This window comes from Oryza brachyantha, chromosome 4, assembly GCF_000231095.2.
Source record: "Oryza brachyantha chromosome 4, ObraRS2, whole genome shotgun sequence".
Lineage (NCBI taxonomy): Eukaryota > Viridiplantae > Streptophyta > Magnoliopsida > Poales > Poaceae > Oryza > Oryza brachyantha.
In genome coordinates this window covers 1,104,356-1,126,953 of record NC_023166.2, presented here as the reverse complement: position 1 = coordinate 1,126,953, position 22,598 = coordinate 1,104,356, and the positions used below count along the sequence as shown (strand labels likewise).

The 22,598-nt window shown below is 37.7% G+C and overlaps 1 protein-coding gene across 1 annotated transcript; it reads left to right on the top strand.

Moving 5' to 3' along the window:
• The first annotated feature begins 472 nt into the window (after positions 1-472).
• LOC102709705 (Werner Syndrome-like exonuclease) lies at positions 473-4,075 on the top strand. The gene is made up of 7 exons (XM_040523393.1): positions 473-864; positions 1,221-1,397; positions 1,537-1,667; positions 1,770-1,931; positions 2,475-2,585; positions 2,667-2,806; positions 3,793-4,075. Exons 1-6 carry the CDS (start codon positions 507-509, stop codon positions 2,727-2,729), a joined length of 1,002 nt encoding a protein of 333 aa, XP_040379327.1. The 5' UTR covers positions 473-506; the 3' UTR covers positions 2,730-2,806; positions 3,793-4,075.
• The last annotated feature ends 18,523 nt before the right edge of the window (positions 4,076-22,598 follow it).

Genomic DNA, 22,598 nt, shown 5'->3' with positions numbered 1-22,598 from the left:
CAGTAATTCAACAGAATTTTCTTTTTTTATGCCTCTATATCCGTGGGATACACAGAATACATGGAGAAAACTATTTGTTATTTTTATATGCGGCAATTAATCCATGTATCTATAACAAGTGAGTCTGAACCGACCGACGTATGGCAGTGACAAATAATTAAAACCACTCATAAAAGTGGTAAGTAGTTAAATGCTCCATAAAATATTGCTATATATAAAGACTAAAAATTTTGAATTGGTTGTTTTTACTATTCTCCATATTCTATTTGTCAGTCGAGATATAAAACGATTTTTTTTCCAATTATAAACCATTAGCTACGTAATTTAGCATTAATGTACCTCTGGATGCACGACTAATGGATGCAGATGTAGTAGTAAATTTTCTCCTAATTCTCTCTAGATTTAGATTCAGTGACATTGTCCCATAACATCGTGACGCATATGAGCATATGGGTCGTGTATGTGGCTGATCCATGCGGGGAATGTCACTGTGAATGCCAGGTTGAATGTCACGGAATCTCCGCCCTTCCTCCCTCCGTCCCTTTTTCAAAGTAATTCCTCATTTCGTTCCCGTCTTCCCGTCGTGCGCCGGCGACACGGCGGCCCCCATGCAGTCCCGCCCGCCTCCTGGCTCGTCCTCCATCGGCAATGGTCACGAGGAGGCGGAGGAGGAGGACGACTTCCACTGGGACGCCGCGGCGGAGGCGGAGCTACAGGCCATCGAGGCCGCCTACGCCGCCGCCAAGCGCCGCCGCCTCCCCGACTGGCTCAGCCCCGCTTCCGTCCGCGCCCGCCCGAACCCGGCCACCGCATCCGGGGGCTCCCCCGCGCCGTCATGGGCCCCTTCTCCTCCCGCTTTCCGAGGTGATTTGCGGCTCCCGCTCTTCTGGGCTTCCCCCTTTCCCCTTTCTTGACATGGCGGAATTAAAGAACCCTGCTTGTTCTTGGAGCTGGATCAATTCCATGTCTCTCGTGTTAATTCTTGGTACTAGATTTGCATCGGTTGGGGGAAAAGATCTCAATTTTGCCGAGATTCCAGCTCTGTGTGTTTTTGAGAGAGGCAAAAGGAGAACACAGAGCTGCCATTTCAGCCATATTGAAGAAATCATTTCTAGCTACCTTGTCAGGGATCAGGGCTTTTTTGTCACTAGTGTGGTTAATTTTTGTGGTTTATCTGCATCATCCTTCTTAAGGATTGAAATTGGGGTCCTGTCCTGCAGGTAATGTGAAGGCAAGGTACCAACCGGTTATGTTCAACGGCAAGATAGTGTACTGCAGGACACTTTCAGAAGTGGAGAAAGCCACGAGGGACATTTTACGCAAAATTGAAACAATAAAGGCCTCTGGCCAGGTCTCTCTCGGATTTGATCTCGAGTGGAGACCGTTTCCAAGAAGAGGTTTGTTGGTTTTCCTCACAAAACCTTTAAACACGTTGTCAAATGTTCATATTGAGCAAATGTGGGTTTCTGGAATGAGGTCTTCTTTTTTCTTTTTTTTTTAAAATACGGGACATAACCAATGCTTTGGACTTTGCAGGAGATCCACCATGTAAAGTTGCTGTAATGCAGTTATGCATGGAGAAAACTCATTGTTATGTCATGCATATCATCCATTCTGGAGTACCACCCTTACTGAAGTCCCTTTTGGAGGATAGTTCGTCTGTTAAAGTAAACACTGCTTTCCTCTTCCCCTGAAGATAAATTGCTTTGTTCCCTAGATTTGGATTAATCTGTTCTCATCATGCAAGCTCTGTTTCTGTGTTAGTGCAGGTTGGAATATGTATAGACAATGATGCAAGGAAAATGTTCAAGGACTATGATGTCCATGTACAGCCATTGATGGATTTGTCCATTCTTGCTAATGCCAAGTTAGGTGGTCCTCCTAAAAGATGGAGTCTTGCTTCATTGACTGAAATGATCACATGTAAAGAGGTAACTTTTATGGCGTCGAAGCGTTGTTTCCCTTGGCGCAGTTCTGTAAGCATTGAATAAAGAGGTGTTTTTTTTGTTATTTATGTTTGTGGTCTATACATTACAGCAAGTTTGGTTTTGCAACTAGCTAAATGACACAATCACTTAATATCTGGTAGAATCTCCCAAATGCATTTGAAATACAGGCATTTTTCTTTTGAAGGTTCCTGATATTCGATTAGTTCATATTTATTGGTGCCCCCCCTCTAGTCCAATATATATTCTCCTTCCTTGACCTCGCACTGCATGATGGCAAAGAAAAAAACAATGCAAAACCTTGTGTCCCATTGGCAACTGGCACCTGCAGAAAGAGAACCTATTATGTGTATGTATTTCATTATTTGAACACACTATTTATGTACTAGTGTCGTGGGCAAATAAAAATGGATGGCATCTAAAACATTTCACACCAGCCTAACTTTCTGCATTAAAAGTGCCCCAAAACTTGGGGTTTGTGAAAGTTTAAATTTTGATGGTTTAGTCCCTTAATCTTTTTGTCTATAGTTGCCGAAGCCAAGCAACATAAGAATGGGAAACTGGGAGGCATATGTTCTCTCTAAGCAACAACTTCAGTATGCTGCCACAGATGCTTACATATCTTGGCACTTGTATGAGGTATATGAACTAACTTCCCTATAAATTGATCTCTCTCTCTCTCTCTCTCTGGTCTTGACAGCCATTTGTACTATTGATTAGGTACTGCAGAGTCTCCCAGACAATAATATTGAGGTTGAAAAGGAGACAGTTACAGCTGCATAGCTGCGAATGCATAAACTGAAAATTGTGCTGTTAACCTGACTGATAAATCTCTAGTGTTCTGCATCTTCACCTACCAGGTTGGCAGCATGAATTCAGAAATCCTTTCCTTTTCTTTACTTTATTTTGACATACCTGAGTTATTAGCAATGCTTTATTTTTAATGCCTGCAATTACTCCTTAATGTCCCTTTCCCTACTATTTATTAGGGCTTATCACAAGGCTTTTTCATTGATTGTTATTTGATGGAGATTTTACATACCTCATATACATGAACATTATGCCGTAGTCCTACTGTTTCCATGTAAAAAAATGATTTTGCATACCTTCGAATGATCTATGTGGTATTTAGTTCTATTGTCTAAATTTGAAAAATCTTAAGGGAATCAAAAGTGTTGTTCCTTCCCCCTTGCTTCATAGAAAACCTCTGGTTCTAATATGTAAATTTTTAAAAATCCTAAGGATATCAAAAGTGCTGTTCCCCCTTGGTTTCATAGGAACTTCTGGTTATAATCTGGTTACAGAAAAATTCCAACATGGTGCTGTTTTTAGTGACAAATTATATGAAATACTCAGATCAAAAGCTATAGCCATCCTATTTCTGTTTGTTTTACATTACAAGAAGAATCTAGTTTTTCTTTATTGTTTTCAGAACTGAGCTAATGCTTGCAATGCCAGACTTAGCTAGTTGTGTAGCAGGCAAAATCTCATGAGTGCCACTGAAAAGGTCAAATTTTTGGCACATCACCTTACCCTGGGAAGTTTCTTATTATTATAAACAAAAAATTAATCTTGATTTTTTTTTTGTTGACCATCGGTTTATAGCCTAAAGTTCAGATGCCATTTCCAACTTTCATGGGACCTTGAAAAACAAATCATTCACCAACAATAATATACATTCCTTCTAGGCACTTCTGTCTTGTTTGAACAACTTAGCACAACCTCCTATTGGATTTGATGCTTAATCATCAAAAGAACATAATAGTCTGGTGAAATTGATATAACCTTGTCTAGTAATGTGAATATTGTATTGCTGAAACTCATTTTTTTTGTTCTATGCATGCAGGGCTGAGAAGAAAAATCTTTTTCAGAAGTTAGAACCACAGGATGATGAAAGTTTCTTGAACATACATCAAAAGGCAGCGCACAGGGACATGCAATTTACTGTAAATCGTTCTAGATGTGATTGCGGAACTTTTCAGCTACTGTTATGTGCAAAATTTAGTGTACACTCTTTAGACCGTATTGGATTTATAATGTATTTTTTGGCAAGGAATTGGATTCATTATGTCACAAGGCTCCGGTTGACACTTCTTTTGAGTTATAATCCCAAGAAATTTTGGGTCTTAAAGTTTGATTTTACTTAGCAATCTTGAAAGAAATCCGGACAACGCAAGTGATGGTGAAAGCTCTAAGGTTCATCCTAAAATAAGGCCCCCTTTGATTCAAAGGAAATTCATAGGAATTTTATGGCCTCTTTGAATCATAGGAATGAAAAAACGGAGGAATAGGAAAAATATATGATTCTGACAGGAATGTAGGTGTAAAACAAAGAATTGCAAAACACAGGAAAAACATAGAAATGACCGTTTGATTGGACTACAAGAATTTAAGGAGAGATATAGACTTAAAGGATTTTTTCCATGTGGTTCAACCTCTTGTTAAATTTCCTTCAAAGCTTGTATAGAAAGATGCATTCCATAGAAATTCCATAGAATTTCATAGGGTTCATTCCTTTGATTCAAGAGTTAATTCGATCCATGCCATCGGAAATGTTCTAATTCATAAAAATGTCATTACTATTTTGGATATCGGCTTGGTGCCATCGTAATTCTTCAAAATTTGTTTCATGCCATTCTCTAACCCTGTTACCTCATTTTGGCCATTTGAACCAGCTTGTATTTTTATATGGACCCTTTTACCCCTGAGTGAATGGATGAAGAGAGATGGACAGATCTGCATCGGCATCCATCCCCTCTGCACACAAGCACAAACCCTAGAGGTGGGGCAGCGGGCGGCGGAGGCAGGAGGCGATGGTAGACTCTGCAGCGGCGGTCGGGGCAGCGGGCGGCGGGCAGCGGCTACCGGAGGCTGTGGGGCGACGGCGGCCGTGACCTTGTCGACTGGAGGCGGACTTAGCAGCGTCGATCGGGGATGGGCTTGGCTGCGGCGGCCGCGTCAGCGTCGGCCGGAGGTGGGCTGGACGGCTGCGACCGGCGTGGGGACCATTGGCGACCACTGGCTTGCTCAGTGGCGGACTTGACCCGTGGCGTAGGCAGACTCGACCACGGCGAGCCACGATGAGAAGCAGCACATGAGAGAGCTTCTCCGACACGCGGGTGACCACGGCGTGGTCGACATACGGGTACGTCGCGGATGCGCTCATCGGGTTGTGGCCATGGCAGTTGACGCTGCTGGACTGGGCCAAGATGAGGGTCGACATGGTGTGCGTGTGGCCGATGTCGGTGTAATTGTGCTTGCTTTTGCTGCCGTCGCTCATCTACCGGTCGCGTGTGCTATTCGGTTGAGCTGCTTTATTTTTTCTCTTCTTTTAGAAAAAAGTTAAACTTTTGGGCTTCGATCCCCACAATTGTAAATTCTTTTATGCCTCATCTAGAACATGGTGAATTTCAAAGGAATTCTGATTTTTTGAAGGAATCGAATTAGTTCCTGAAAAACTCATTTCTTTCTGAGCAACAGGTAAGTTCGCAAAATTCAAGAACTCCGGCCGTCGCTGCCGCGAAGTCCACCTCCTGCCGCCGCTGTGGAGTCAAATTGAGGCATATGGTCAGGGGCATCATGGTCCATACGAAAATACGAACTGGTTTAAACGGCCAAAATAAGGCAACGGGGTTATTGAATGGCATGAATCAAATTTAGAAGAATTAGAATGGCACCAGGCCGATATTCGGAATAGTAATGACATTTTTATGAATCAGAACATTACTGATGACATGGATCAAATTAAAGGGATTTGTAGGAAAAATTCCTATAGGAACAAAATCCTCTAAAATTTCTATGAAATTCCTTTAAATCAAAGGGGGCCTTAGAGTATCTCATTCCTATAGAAAATTTTCCTACAAAGCCGTTTGAATCAAAGGAATGAACCTTATGAAATTCTACGAAATTCTTATGGAATGCCTCTTCCCATACAAGTTTTGGAGGAAATTTAACAAGAGGTAGAACCTCATGAAAAAAAAAATCATATGAGTCTTTATCTCTCTCGAAATTCCTGCTTTTTTCGGTGGTCCAATCGAACTGTCATTCTTACGTTTTTCTTGCGTTTTGTAATCCTCTATTTTATATTTATATTTCTATCAGAATACTATGTTTTTCCTATTACATTGTTTTTTCATTCCTGTGATTCAAAGGGGTCCTAAAATCTAAAATATCAGAACCAGCTTTGGATTACAATACAAAAGAGTGCTAGCGTGATTGATTGAAAAAGCTAAATGGTATATTTGATAATAAAAAGTAATGTGTGAATACAACTTTATATTTATATATTCTTAGTAATTTAAAAGTCAATGCTAAAAAATAAACTTCGGTGAAAAAACCGTAAAATTAACTCTAAATTTAAAGTTAAAATTTAAATTTTGATGTATAAGCGTAAGCAACCAAATGTGTCAAGGTGTTGCCTTGACATGTCTTTTTGTATCCTCTCTGCTCCAAGATGTAGCAACTTTTGGTTACGGTTAGATTCATGGACATAATTTTCAGACAAGTAGTGTTTGTTAGGCAGCCCATTTGACCAGATTTAGGTAGATGCTTGACTTTTATTTGTAATTAGTCCTGGGCTTGAAGTCACTGGAGCCCAAGCCCAGTAATTCGCCTCTGCTGGTTTGCCTGTCCAGGGCTTTTTTTGTTGAGGTTGTCACATACAATGGGTTAGCCAAATGAAATGGCCCAGATGAAGCAATCCGGATCTGCTGATTAAGGAACGCACGTAATCTCAGCCATCCATTTTGGTGATGAATGGTCTAGATTCATAGCTACAAAGCACTATGAACTGTGTTATGTTCTACAGTACTTTTGTTATAGACTACAATGAACAGTGCTGTGTGCTAATCTGGACCGTCCACTTTGGATCCAACCACAAGCAGTTATAACAAATTTAAGTTGCAGTAACTAGCTACAGCAGTTCTTAGGTGAAACTGTGCATTGCTATAGTTGTCTGAACTAAATAACTGTACCAAAAATTTAGAAAATACTACCTCTGGCACATTTTGGTAATACCAGATTTTGGTAGCATTGACATCATGTTTGGTTTTATGCATATACCAAATCTTATTAGAGTTTTAAGAGGCAAAAAAAATTGTTGGTAGGGTATCAATGGTAGAAGTTTAGTTTAGTTTATTATCTTACCCAAAAATTCGAAAATTCGAAAATTTATATTCAGACTGAAAGTAGCATATAACTAACCAAGCCCTAACTAATCAGGATTCATCATGACAGTAGTAGTAATGAGAAAGATGTACACTGTTTTACATTGACAGTGAGATTAATTAGGCTCATAGCTAGATCCAGTTCTGAGATTAGTTAAGCATCAACCAATAGTTTTAATGTAACGGCACATATATACTACCGGCATGCTAAAACTAAATTAAACTGAGATCTCTCTTTGAACGACCGTCCTAAACGAGATTAAACCGTCAACATCTCAGCTCACTGTTTTTTTGGGTCTACGTGACACGTATCGATTCTTGTTCTTAATAAATCATTAATTAGAAGCATGCTTGCCGTTCCGATATTAATTAGAATTAACCCCAAACCAAACATTGAGAGAGCAGATATGCTTAATTTGGTCTCATGTTACTGACAATATATTCATGGGCCGGCTGCCGCATGGAACATTTTCTTGCATATTTCTATTGAACAGATTAAAACAGACACTTTGGTCGGAATTTCTACCTGTCAAAAGATGCAATGATAATTAACATATACTCTCTCCGTCCCTAATTGTTTAACGCCGTTGATTTTTTTATACACATTTGACTATTCATCTTATTAAAAAAATTTACATAATTATTAATTATTTTTATATCATTTCATTTATTGTTAAATATACTTTTATGCATATATATATATAACTTTTCATATTTTAAAAAAATTAAATAAAACGAACGATCAAACATGTGTCAAAAAGTCCACGGGCGTCAAACATTTATGAACAAAGACAGTATATCCTTCGGTTAATCTCTGATCTAGTATCGACACAAAACAGTGTGCTATGAAAGCATCAGAGAATCACTTGGGTTTTTGAGATTCTCATAGCCGTCTAAGCCACATGGAAATGCAGTACAAGAAATAATAAAAATTACAAATGGAATCTTTCTCTCCATCTCGGCCGTCAAATGGTTGCCGGTGCACGTGTCAGGCATCAATACATCCATCTGGACAGTCACATGCAATATTAACAGTACTGATGCATGATCAGTATTTTTTATCCTATTTTTCCCTTCTCTTAACCACATTGATTTCTGTTGGTCAAAGCAACCCAACATCTCCCATAAATTTTTTTAAAAAATATATAGAGAGAAAAAAAGAAAGAGAAGCCAACATGGCAATGTGATCTTGTGCTCAAGATTTGGACAGAGGAATCATTTTCTTTTGAACATGCTGTGCCCATGCCATGTAAAAAGGGCAAGAGAGAAAAAAAATTGAAAGATATGTTTTGTGTGATGTTGCAATCGAGACAGGGAGAATTCTTAGTATTGGAGCACTACCTCTGCCGCACTACTATAAGTTGTTTTGTTAGAGTAGTACTCCATCCCTCTCTGCAACTGTATCGATAATTTCTTTCAGTACTTGTGGAGCCAACAACTGTGACAGTTAATTGTCGCATAAATTTTAGATAACTGAATTAAACTATTGCCTAACTTATCGGTTTTTAAACATTTCATCAACAATAGTGTATGATTTTTCTTACAAAGCTACAATATATTTAGTTATCTGACAAGTTTTGGGACATCCTCTTATCATACTTAATTATGTTGTAAGTCAGCCCGGTATGTCCTACGTTCATAACGGGCAAAGGTTTAATTAATTAGTTTTGTGATAAAATCATTTGCTGTTGTTACAATTTTGTGAAATACATATGTAAAATTGTAGCAACGTGATATCATACTTTTGATAAAATAATTGCAATCTTGTGAAATTCTCTCTTGATTGAAACTATATATTCTAATTGAAACTTGCAAAGCTAACTAAAGAAATGGTGCATGCATGTTAATCTAACTGATATTGACATCAATGTTTTACCCAAAATTTCAGACAATATATAGAAGTCCTTTTTATGATTATTTAGAACATTTCCTTGTATTCTATAGCAAGATTTGTCTTATTTCCTTATTTTCTTTTATATGCTGGACTTATTTATATGCTTTTGGGATTGTTCACCAACTTTGCTACTTTTTTATTTCAAAGATTTACATTACTGGCCTTTTGACTATAAAATAGTTGAGCTATGTTTGTGAAATATTTTGTCCATTTCTTATGTTATATATACTATGTATATTTCTTATCCTTCAAAAACATTTTAAAGTATGATACGTAGGATGACATTTAAGTGTTTAATTTATCTATATTTTTGGTGAAAACTTTCAGATAGTCAAATATCACATTCAGGAGAACACATAAAATTTTCTAAATCCTAAAATACATTTTTTATGAGTAAATCTGATGCAAATTATTGCAACATACACAGATGTTCAATAGTTTTTTCTATATAAGATTAAGAGAATTATTGGACCTCTTAGCTATATATTTATCTAGCCCAGAACAAAAAAAAATAATAACTACAGAGTTTATAGGGGCAGCATCTATTATATATATATAGCCAGTTTGTAGTTTGAAACACATGTAATTAGTTAGTGGTGTTAAATGGATTGGTCTGGTTAGACATCCTTGCTGCTGCCAAATCTTGTCAGCCAGCTAGCTTGGGATTTATGATAGACTTTGTTAAGAAAGATTGAGACAAATGCTATTGTGACAGGACTCCCAATCATGATTTGCCTCTATGGCTCTGTCTTTTTGAGACCATGTATGCATTCTTGTCATGGTATATTCTTCCACTACTACTGTAGGACACATATTGTTTGTGAGGTCTGTTCAGTATGATTATGTATATGTTAGAGGGCAATGTGGCTTTGCTCCAACACCTCACAGTGATCACTCATATATGTGGTAGCTGATAGGTTCTTGACTTTGAGCACACAAACTGCTGTCATCTCTGTCTGTATTACCCCAAAGGCCTGTCCATGGTACAATGATATTGCATGCCCCACTTCCTTATATGCTATGGTCGTCTCCTGTCATTTGAGTGTGTGATGTTCAGTGTGGAATCATCAATCCAATCCATTTTGTTCTTGATAAGTCCATCAATCTTGGTGTAATAAGCATATATCCCGATCAAACGTGTCGTTTTCTCGTGCATGTAGCCCCAACTTAACTATGATTAGCTGAACATAGATTAGTTTGAGATGATATATATTGAAAAAGACATATATATCGTCTCTGAAGAAATATGCAGATTGGGTATAGTGGAGAAGGCACCACTCCTGGTGCCCTCTGTCAAGGTCATCAGATTGGAAATCAATGCTTGGGATTGACTTATAATGAGGAAACCATCATGTTGCTGCACCTAGTAAAGTGTCCTTTTTTTAGGTCCTGAAAGAATTTAACTCTTGATTAGTGCATACACTTGATTAGGGAGATATCAGAGGGAGGTAGGAGAAATCAATCTAAAATGTCCGGTACCTTCTGATCAAGGAAAGAGTAAAAGGTTCTAGTAAAATAATATAATTAGCTGTTTAATCTCAACGCTGAAATAATGTAACTTGTTGTGATGTGTACAACTACAATTTCCTTGGAGTATGTATTTATATGAAATTTGCTTTCTGGCTCTGAATAATGGTTAAATGACCTTTATAACCATGCCACATTAATTAGAGAAGAGAGAGTAGTTAAATTTCACAAAGCTACATATGTTTTGACCAATCATCAGTACTAAACAACAAATGTAGCACCAAATTTATCATGAAACTGTAGATTTAAGATGAATTTTTGCAAAACTACAAATTGAGTAATACGAAGTTATCACAAAATTACATATTTTAGATTGTAAATATCTAGCACTAATATTCTATTGGAGTTAGAAACATTGGATTTATGTGTCTAAATTGATGCCACATCTTTAGTTTTGTCATAACTTCATTACTAAATTTATATTATTTGTGGTACTCTATTCCGCTACAGTTTGGAAAAAAATGGTGCTAATTAAATGTAATTTTATGATACACTATCTTAAATATGTAGTTTTGAGATAGTTTGACCAAAATATTATAATTTTGTGATATTTACTGAAAAAAGAATCGACCAAGTTTTATAGAGCTTGCATATATAACCACTGGAATACTCCCATTTCTTCAGAGATAAAGTGCACACAAATACCTTCTATTGCAAGTACCAGGTTATGATATATTTAACGTAAACAGTGTATGCATGTGTTAATCTTCCATGAACCAGGTCGAGTTTGAAGTTTGAACAAAATCTTTTGTTGGATTTGTGTCACCTAGAACACTTCATGTATTTGCCCTAGGTTTAGACTTTGGACATGCATGCAATGCAAATTTAGCTCATTTTCTGCACAGAGATCTAGCATAGATCTATGTTCTTATTTACCATTAATTATCTCATAAATTTGTATGTGCTTCTCAACCTCACCGAGTTTGTATCTTGCAGAGATTTTTGTTCATTTCCCCATTAGGGAAAGAGGGAATGAACCAAGCACATGAGAATCCTACCAAGTGCATTGACCAACTTAGAAAACACTTTACTAAAATCAAAGACCACAGGTTCATTACGAATACCAGATGATTTGGGCTTATCCACAATAAACAAAACACAAATTAGCTACTATACTCACTCAATGTGACTATAATATGAATGACATGCTTATCCCTGCATGTGATGCACCTAGGAGTAGTAGTTATTTGCTAGAACAAGATGAAAAAATATGCATTTTTTGTTTCCCATATCCAGATCACTCTTGCATGCAATCGAAAACGGCGCAGTGTCTTTCACTTAATTTGTCACACCAGATCGAGTATCATATCGATTAATTTGTGAATCCAAACAATAAAAATGCAAGAAAAGAAGTACATGCAACTGTATCAAAGCTCATGGGGTCATGAGGCTACCACATGAACAAACCTCCATAATCTGACTGAGATTCTCAGGCTCTGCATATGGCCTGCAAATAAACTATGATAGCTAGTCTACTGTCAGCGCCGAACTAAGCTAATTTTTGTGTCAGGCCTATAGTTTACCATCAGAAAGGCCATGCCCTAAAATAATTCAAGAACCGCAGAACAATAGTGGTTAACTCATAATTAACTAGAAAAATCACCTGTAAAATAATGAGGCCATATTTAATTAATAGCCATCACATGGTAGTTATACCGTTACAACCGACCAAAGAAACGGTTGGTATATATGGGGTCAAGCTCCTTGGGGAAAGAGACAATTTTCCAGCAGCAAGGCTAGGCTATAGTCATCTCACACTCATCCAATAATTAATTTAAGTACTTAATTAACGACTTAATTATGTAAATTAAAATGGAAGCAGGCAGCCGTTCATTTGGGATAATTGATGGACAGATATATGGACAACTTAGATGCATGATGTACACCATGGATATGAAAGGCCTGGTCTTTAGTGTATTTGGGGGAGGCTCTACCTTGCATATATGTTTCAGATTGGGGTTTGTGAGAGTTGTGACCTGCATGAATGTGCTCCAAAAATAAATTGATTCTTGGGAATCCGTGAGGCCATGTGATTGATATAGATGTTGGTGTTGTGCTCGAACGGCTAACGACTCAAATTTTTAACCACATTTTGTTTGAGTCCGACCCTTTGATTATTTTTTTATCTCTAAAAATCTATAGAATATTAAATAATGAAATTTATAGAATTACATTATAGGTGAATGGTAACTGTAAAATAAACTTTTTGAGTCTACGTAGTTAAGAAAAAAATGCCTTTCCTTAATCTTTGGTGAACTACTTTTGCTCCTAGACACTCTTATTGTCGGCCATTTGCGAAAATAAATACAAAGCAAAAGTTGCATTCGCTCAAGGGAAACTGCAATATTGATATCCATCTGCTACAACACATTACGTGCATTATTTAGCGTTTTTGGTACCAAAAGAGAGAAGAGGGTATAATAGCCATATACTCTCTCCGTCCCAAAATAAATTAATTTTTTAGTGTTTGCATACAATATTTGACTCTTTATCTTATTTAAATTTTTTATGATTAATATTTTTATTATTACTAGATGATAAAATATGAATAGTACGCGTGACTAATTTTTAATTTTTAATAATTTTTTGAATAAGATAGATAGTTAAACACCGGACACAAAAATTAAAAAATGAAGTTTTTTTTTGGGACGCTGGAGTATATCTTGGGTTGCAACCAAAGCGAGAAGCCCAGAACACACATTTGATTATTTTACATAATATGAATGTTATATTTATAAATCCTAACATTTTAGCATTGAATTGTTAACGTTTTATTTTCAAACATTGAACTCCTGAAATTTGAATTGTAAATGCAAACATTTTAATTTCATAAATTAGATAACTGAATTTTACATTCTTCATTCACCCTAGTTTTTGGATACAAGGCTCCTTTTCGGAGGGTGGGCATGTATTTTTTTTTAATTTTTAGTTTTATAAGCTCCCACCTAAAGTCCAAACTTCCAAAAATAATAAAATTTTACAGTTGGTGTGTTGTGTCAAATAAGACCATTTTTGCAATTTCCCTCGACCAAAAGATTTTGTAGTGCTAAGGAAAAAAAGAAATTACCCCCTAAACTATCGCACTTGACTGAATTACCTCCTTAAAATAAAAAAAATAGACATTTTGAACCCTAAACTTTTCAACCAGGACGAATTATACCCCCTAATTCAATTCAAGGTGGTTTCGTCCTATGTGGCACTCACATGGCAGTCCAATCAACAAAATAAAAAAAATGGACGCAACTGTTAGTTCTTCTCCTACCCTCTCGCTCATCCTAGCTACCAATCTCCACCTGTACGTGTATCTCTTATGCTACATCCCAGCGAGCGCATGATTGCCTCCCAAGATCCACCCGACAAGTTGGCGCTGACGGTGAGATCGGGCATAGCAGCAATGGTGAGTTGGTGAAAAGGTGGCCGCCGTCATAACTCATAACAATGGCGAGACCTACCATCCATTCCCATTTTGTGCGCTGCCTCTTGACCTCAGAGCTCGACAGCAACGAAGAAGCTGGCTCAGATCCAAGACCTACAATAAAAGCCTCATATCCAAGGCCTTGTTGCCATCACCGACCATCGTCTCCTCTGGCCTCTCCAAGCTAAGCTCAACCTCTGTCACAAGCCATTTCCTTCAGGTGGTGGGTCAGTATATCAGCAAGGAGTTAGAGGAGGCATGAATCTCCAAGGAGAGCTCAAGCTTCATCACTGGTGCCTCCTCGAGTGAGCTCCATCTTTGCCACCAATCGATGCATCGAGATCAAGAAAGATAGAGAGAGAGATGGAGAGGGGGATCCTCTGCCTCATCGCTATGCCCCGTTGTCACCGCATCCTCCCTGCTTGGAGCTCGGTCAAGGGGTATAAACAGGGGCGGAGCTAGACTAAAAAGTTATTGGTGTCATCTCTATTATTTGTTAGAAATAATACACATAAAAGTAATATGATACATCAATTCATAATGATGTTTATAAGATTTTATTGGTGTCATTTGACACCACAAAACCCCCTGGCTCCGCCCCTGGGTATAAAGAAAGATGGAGTGGGAAGAAGGTAGAAGAAAAGAGGAGATGAGAGATGAAGGACCGATAGGTGGCCTCATTATTTTTTAAATATTATTTTGCTATACTGTAATGTCACGTTAGCTAGCCTAGCCCAAAACCATCCTAAAACGGTGCTCGAGGGGGTAATTTGTCTAGGTTGAAGTTTAGGGTTCAAAATGTCTGGTTTTCGAGTTTAGAGGGGTAATTTGGTCGATTGCGATAGTTCAGGGGTAATTCGTACTTTTTCCCTATATTTAATGTCATGATTATGGTGGATTGTGCATGGCAGATTAGGCCCTTTTTGGCCATAGAATGACCTGAATAGCACTGATACGATTGGCACCAGCCTGAAAAGCTGGTAGGACGATAGGGGACAACTGAGCTTCTTCTTTATGCATGGAGCTTCTTCCTCTGTAATGGCATGTCTGCGTTGGTTGCGGGGAACTTCTTTGTAAGGGGATGTGAAGGGGATGTGAAGGTTTGGCTAGATCAGCACTATTCAACAAAGTATATGTCACACCCCAACCCTAGGAACCCCCCTAGGTCGGGCCTGTGCTCTAGGACAGGCCAAGCACACTTAACCTTGGAGTTCTCTTGAGATAAGCTTCCAGAAAAGAAGTTGCAACTTGTTGGTATGAGTATCTATCAAATCCTATTAAGCCTTGGGCTGGGATGTTACAGTATAGGTGACCTTCAACATTGGCTACACTTTGTGGCAGGATGGTAACTAGGTGTCCTAAACGGTGTAGGAGATTTCCATGGCATGGTTGTGCAACGAGATTGGCAATGATAACCCTTAACTACTTTTGTTTGCAATGGCAAAGGGTGTCATGGTGGTCATGATGGCAAGTAGTAGGAGCTTAGGGCAAAAACTTGTGCCATCTCTATGGATGATGTCAACTCTCGCAGCGAGTAAGCATGAGCCCCCCTTTTGGAGTACGGCCAGAGAGCAGGTGAGAACAAGTGCGCCCCTGAATGTTGTCCAAATAGATTCTTAGGATAATACTAAGCACCTGTTTGGGGAAGCTTTAGATTCTGAGAAGCAACTGTTTGGTAGCCAGCTTCTAAGAATCAAGAAAAGCTATGAAACCCAGCTTCTTCAGCTTTTGGCTTCTGAGTTCATTTTTCAGAATCTATAACTACAGATTCTCAGAAGCTGTGAACCATTTAGAGCAGCTTTTGGGAAAAGCTATAGCTGGTACAAGCTTCCCCAAACAGGCCCTAAGGATTTGCTCGAGAAAGACTCATGAGTGAATTGAGATAATGCTGGAGGAATAAACTTTGATGAGTTCAACCCCACAAGAATAGGCTCCAAGAACTTATATAGGTTCAGACTGCTCGGAGGTGTAATACCCTACTCCTGTGTTTCAACTGTCTTGTGGTTGTGAGTGCAAGGTTTGTTTTTCTTTCTTTTTTTGATCCCCCTTTTGCATGGTGACGACCTCTCCTTTTATAGCCCGAGGGGTGCCTACAGTGCCAGTTATCTTATCGGGAAAAGGTAAGTCTAGTCCTGTCCCTTTTCTACCGTTGAGAAAATAACACCGGCACCTAGTACCGTTCTACCAGCTCACGGTCCCCAAGCATAGTAGAGCAGGACCCTAGAACAGGTAAGCTAGGGGAGTAGCCAACACCTGTCCGGGTGAACCCTTGTACCACCGTGGGGTCTTGTCCACTGCCTTTTAGCTTGGTGGTGTGACAGGTACTCTCGGCTAGCTGGGAAAGATGTGTTGCACGACCCCCCCCTCTTGGGAGGAGGGGGGTATATCGACATGGCCATACATACACCCGCAGATGTCGCCACCTCCTAGGTGCATGCTGATGCGCTAGAAACCCTCACATCGGTATCCCCGGTGGAGGAGACGTCGGTGTCAGGATGCACCTGTTTTAGCACGTACCTTGAAGATGTAGATTTTATAAGTCTCGACAATCTCCTTCTCCGGAGAGGCCCGAGGAACCCGGGGGGGGGGGGGGGGTCGGGACCCAACTTGACCGGGCCCTGAGATCCCTCCCCCTAAATCTAACCACTACATATATGAAAATAAAAAGACACACACAAACTAGATGAAAGGTAAAGTGATATTAGCAAAAAAAAAAGCATTAGACCAGAATAACAACAATTGCCTCCTAGAATCTAAACTACCAGGAAAACATTCCAATGATCAGACATTAGAGCAATATATAGTTTCTTTGCTCCGAACTAAAAATCTCATAAAGGTGAATGTTTGCAATATATATATATATATATATATATATATATATATATATATATATATATATATATATATATATATATATATATATATATATATATATATATATATATATATATATATATATATATATATATATATATATATATATATATATATAAGATCCGATGGGACTTGAGTAGATCATATATGAGCTACCTATAATATATGCATGGCGTATGACCCAATTGTGACCTATTTCAAACCAAGTTGGATGCATGATAACCATCTGATATCTTGGTTCTGATCATTACAAAGCTCTCCCTGCCATGTTCTTATGAATGATATGCAGTTAGCTGTGTTGACTCAATTATTTGTGCATGCTAATTATTGGGGCCTGGGCCGATTACGTTATAGAAGATCACATGGCGGCGTCAAATGCTCAATGCACAAGAGCTAACATATATATGTTTTGAGTATTTAGCCAACTGATCAGGAGTAGTTGATGAATTGGTTCTTTAATTTGTTTTAGGAGAAGAATTAAAATGAAGGAAAGGACTAGTTGATTCTGGAAGGGGTAGAAGCTAGCATGACTAAGCTCATCAGCACACAGCAGCAAGTGATGTCTCAATGCACAGATGCACACATGGATTTGGGATTAAAATACTGACACTTCCCCATTAGCAATGCTTCCCAGGCACAAGCTAGAAAGTAATCTTCTAGTGAAACTTGTTGAGACTCGCCCACTGGAAGAAATTAAGGGAACCCAACCCACCATATATATGGTGCAAACCCAAGCTAGCTGACTCTAAACATATGGTACTGGATGCATGATTATATTCACCATGATTCATATTTTGGTGTCCATAAATATGGCTTATGTATCCCTAGTAACCGCAGAGGTTGAAAGTAATTAATACTTTCATTATATATAAGAAATGGATTCAACCAATGATTTGTTCAATACCCTAAACGCTAAGTTTGGTATTTAACCACCATATATAATTTCTCATTAATTAGGTTCATTTGATCACTAACCCAGAAATTAATTATGGTTATTAACATGCTATAACTACTACTCCTTCCGTTTGTTTTTACTTGATGTCATTGACTTTCTTTTGGGTCTACGTTTGATCATTCGTCTTATCTAAAAAATATATAATTATTAATATTTTGTTATGATTTGGCTTATTATTAAAGGACCTTTAAGAATAACTTATAATTTTGCATATTTGCACAAAAATTTTAAATAACACGAATGGTCAAACATAGTTCGAGAAATTAACAACGTCAAATAAAAAACCGGATGGGGTATATTGTTTTTCCTGTAAAAAACATTTTATTTTTTAGCATCCTGGATGACAAGGTGCTCATATTAGGATGATGGTACTGTGGATAAGGTCTCTCATTTTTGTAAGGTCAAAGCATGGAGAGACAGCCTGAAGGCTCACAGAGAGCCATGTCACTATCATAATTCCCTCTGTGAGTCATCTCCTCCCAAGGGTGTGAGTAGCTTTATGAAGAGAAGCATATGCCAGTCTGTGGTGATGTGGGCATATATACATGCTTCATGTTGTTCTTGCTGATCTAGAACTGCATTCCACGTCCATGTAATCGTGAAAAAAAATAACTCTGTTCCATATCACTCTCCCTCGTTTTTCACAGGTAAACTATATTTTTTTCTCGAACACACAAGGGGAAATGTTTAAAACTAGAAAAGAAATTCATTTTTATGGATCACATGAGTTATTCATTACAAGCATCATTAGCAAGAAATATTCTCAATTCTTGGAAGCTGTACACATTTTTTCCATCATAAATGATCCACGGCTTCAGATTGATATTTGAAACAACAACTACTTTCTCCCCAATATGGTGATGGGGACATCCTTGTACACATATAGTTAGCATTACTCTAAATTGTGAATGGCCCTACTCTAATTATGTGTAGAGTATATATGCAATAATCAAACTTTTCTCCTCCATGCCCCACAGAATATTGAGCAAGGCTTAAACAAATCTCTCTACATAAAGTCTCTGGGATTAGCTTCACATAAACAAACATAGAATGCATATCACGAAGTCCCTAAAGAAATCATTGAAGTGATTGCAAAGCACACTCCTTTTCGAGCTTGGCTATGAAAAGGGTCCAAATCAGTGTGTTCTTAATGCAAAAGGGCTCTTTCATAGGTGATTACACTTTTGAGCTAATCCCATAGCCATACTTAGGGCAAGCACGTAGCAAGTGCCATGTAAGCCATGAAGGAACACAGAAGCTCATCCCTCCTTGGACGGTGACGAAAGGAAATGTAGGAGTGCACTTGAGCAGTTTGAAAAACAGTTTCTCATGAGCCAATTAATTAATTAAGGGAGCAGTATGTTTCATGCTTACGTATGACACACATATATTCTCTTTACAATCCTACATGGGTATTATGAAAAATACAGATAATTGAGCCAAACTACATGAACATCTATGTGGCTTAGGTTTTTCTAGATATTTTAAAAACAAATTAATGGCTTTCATGTGGCCAATTTAGATAATTTTAATCATATTAGTGGTTTTAATTTAGTTTTCTTGCAGCAGGGATATTAACAAGGAAATCAGAAAAAAATGGCAAATGGATGAGGAGATAGATACCATGGCATATTTGATACATAGAAATTAAAAATATAGATTGATTGCTACGGTGTCTGATCAAATATAATATCTTGTATGCATTTCCAATCCAACAACAAAATGTCAAATTGTTAATGTTGATCTACAATGGATTTAACTTCTTCATAATGTAGAAGATTCTAGCTGGTTTCTACCTAAGTATATACCTACCTTGGAACCATACATGGAGCTAGTTACCTATCTTTGAATCAAGCACAAAATGATTTTTGTAATGATGTTCCCAAGTATAGAAACTTTCATGAAGTGTAAGTAATTTCTATCCGTATAGGTCGGCGATTCTCGACAATCATGCGAGTGGCCGCTTCCCAAGGCCTAATTGGGCTGATTAATTAAGAGTGATAGCCTTTTAGCGCATGCCCTATATACTCCTTAATGCCGCTAGCTAGAACCCTAGCTAGGGTTTGATATTAGTTTATAACCCTCCAGCTCAAGCTTTAAGGGCTAGCTCAAAAGGCTAGGTTATCAAGAGAGAACACGACTTCCAAGGTAGTAACCGACCACGGCGATGAGCTAGCTATGTGGTACATTGTGCACCATGGCAATACAAGCTCACTTTCCATGGCTTGGATTCTTGGGAGATACAAGCTCATTAGTTGTAATATTGCATCAACTTGGGCAAGTTGCATCATGGATGAGGTGTCTTGAAGGTTATAAAAATGGCCATGCCACTGGCAAGGGGAATGGCTACCCAAGCTCCTACGTGTTCTATCTAGGGTTTGTAAACAGCCAGGGGTCGGTGGCTCCCTAGAAGAGCTAAAACAACTGTGAATGATATCCTTTTGGGTTGTGAAAAGGAGTGTAAATTTAGAGAAACAAGGCCTCTTTCACATGCACCCCTCTTGCACTGATCATGCATGGTTCACATATATTCATGCAATGAAATGGTTAATTTGTTGTATCCATGCAAATGGATCCATATGCATGGCCCATGCATGCATATTACACTAGTACTTGAATATAATATTCTATTTAATTATATGTATCTACCACTTCCCCTTTCCCTAAATTAAAGTAAGCTAGCTACACATAACTAATTAACAAATGCAATCAAGCAAACAGAGGCTAGGAGTTGCTAACCTCGATTTGAGTCAATTACTTGTGTATTTAGGCCGAAAGGCGTACGTTGCATTTGGTAATGTATGGGGACCTCTCTCAATGGAAATTAAGCATATATATATGGTCATGCAAAGTTCATGAACCATAACCTAGCTTGGACAGGTGTCGAAAGATCTTTGGCACACCAACCTAATGATTGCATGGATGATTTTGTATTTATATATTTGACAAAATCGCGCCTCCAGTTTTCAATTAATTAAACTTGAGCAATAATCATTTTCATTAGTTGTCAAAATGGGAAGCTAGCTAAAATCATGCTATAATCAAGAGGGTCCTTTCATTAAGCTCAGATGTCAACACCAAGGGCAAGTGTGTGTGTGTGTGTGTGTGTGTATATATATATATATATATATATATATATATATATATATATATATATATATATATATGTCAATGTATGCAGCATACATGTATTCATATATATAAACTTTGTGCAATCAGTTTATATATTCCTGGTTCAAGTATATGAATACACATCAACCAAAATTTTGCATTGTTCTTGGACGCGTTTTCCATTTCTTTTTGACAAGTTTATGGTACACATATGTATAATTTTGCCCCCAATTAAGCTGCTAGCTAGATGTCATGCATGCACTACGTACTCCCTCCGTTTTTTTTTGACGCCATTGACTTTTTTATTTACGTTTGATCCTTTATCTCATTCAAAAATTTTGTCCAAATATACAAAATTATAAATCATACTTAAAGTTACTTTAGTAATAAACCAAATCATAATAAAATAGTCAATAATTATATAAATTTTTTAATAAGACGAAGGGTCAAATGTAGATAAAACGTCAATGGTGTTACCAGAAAAATCGGAGGGAGTACTATCTACTCTACGCGGAAGAATCTGGAGGAATTACCTGTTGCCACTTGAACTAATGGACTGATTTGTGTTTATTTCCTCTCTTTGATTTGAATATTTGCTGGATGTGTAGGATGTGATGAAGAAGAATATTAGGTGCAAAAGAGGCCTGTGAACTGCACCCTTTGTCTTGCAGGATGAAAACAAAACAGAAAGACACACTATATGCTACGTTAGGTATAAGGGTATGGGGGTACTCTAGCACTTCTGAAAGAAACAGATTAAGAACCAAACTAAACTAATTAATGTGATCTTTTTAGTTTTTTTAACTAATTCTTGGAGAAAGTCAAGCTAACACAGGATTAATTAGCATTTGCAGATAATGAGATGACATGGCACAAGGTATGGGGGAGAGATGCATTAAGCTAGCTAGTGACTTGAGTGATATCACCTTTTTTTTAGGGCTTAGCTAGATGTGCCAATTCAGGAAGCTGCTTGGAGCTAGCTTCAGGATTTGGAGGCCTGAAAGCTCCTTTTTGTGTAAGAAAATATTTATGTCTACGTCATTCCTTTTGTCTTGCTTATTTATTTATTTTTCTTTCTTGATATATATAGGTCGGCAGATGACATGGTCTTTGCACCATGGAAGGAGACACAATGGATATGAAGCTGCCCAGCAGGTGCTGCTTGTGTTTAATGAGAGTATAACAGTTGGATTAAAGGATTTACTGATGAGGTAAAAGAAGATTGTGTGGCATCTAAAATTGGACTAACATAAACAACAATTATTATTTTTTTGTTAATATGGTTATATTACAAATTAATGTATCAAGAGGCATCCATACATGTAAGAAACTCATAAGATATACATTCCCTCTTTTTAATTCTTGTTATCTTTTCTTTACTTATCATCTAGGACATCAACATATTCTCCAATCTATGTGCCTTTTCATTTCTATATGAATGCATTTTTTTTTGTCTAATCTACTAATAATTCATTGTTGCATATCAAATACTACATCCGTCCCTAAATATTTGACGCCGTAGACATTTTTATAAGCGTTTGACTATTCGTCTTATTCAAAAAAATTTGTCAAGTATGTAAAACTATATATATGCATAAAAATATATTTAACAATACACGAAATGATATAAAAATAATTAATAATTAAGTAAATTTTTTAAATAAGACGAACGGTCAAACATGTATAAAAAAGTTAACGGCGTCAAACATTT

Bases quoted from the DNA above. Each gene is read 5' to 3' on its own strand.
- LOC102709705 (XM_040523393.1), top strand. From the start codon at position 507: ATGTCACGGAATCTCCGCCCTTCCTCCCTCCGTCCCTTTTTCAAAGTA. The intron at 1,398-1,536 runs GTTTGTTGGTTT...TGGACTTTGCAG, and splicing joins GAGACCGTTTCCAAGAAGAG to GAGATCCACCATGTAAAGTT. The intron at 1,932-2,474 runs GTAACTTTTATG...TTTTGTCTATAG, and splicing joins AAATGATCACATGTAAAGAG to TTGCCGAAGCCAAGCAACAT.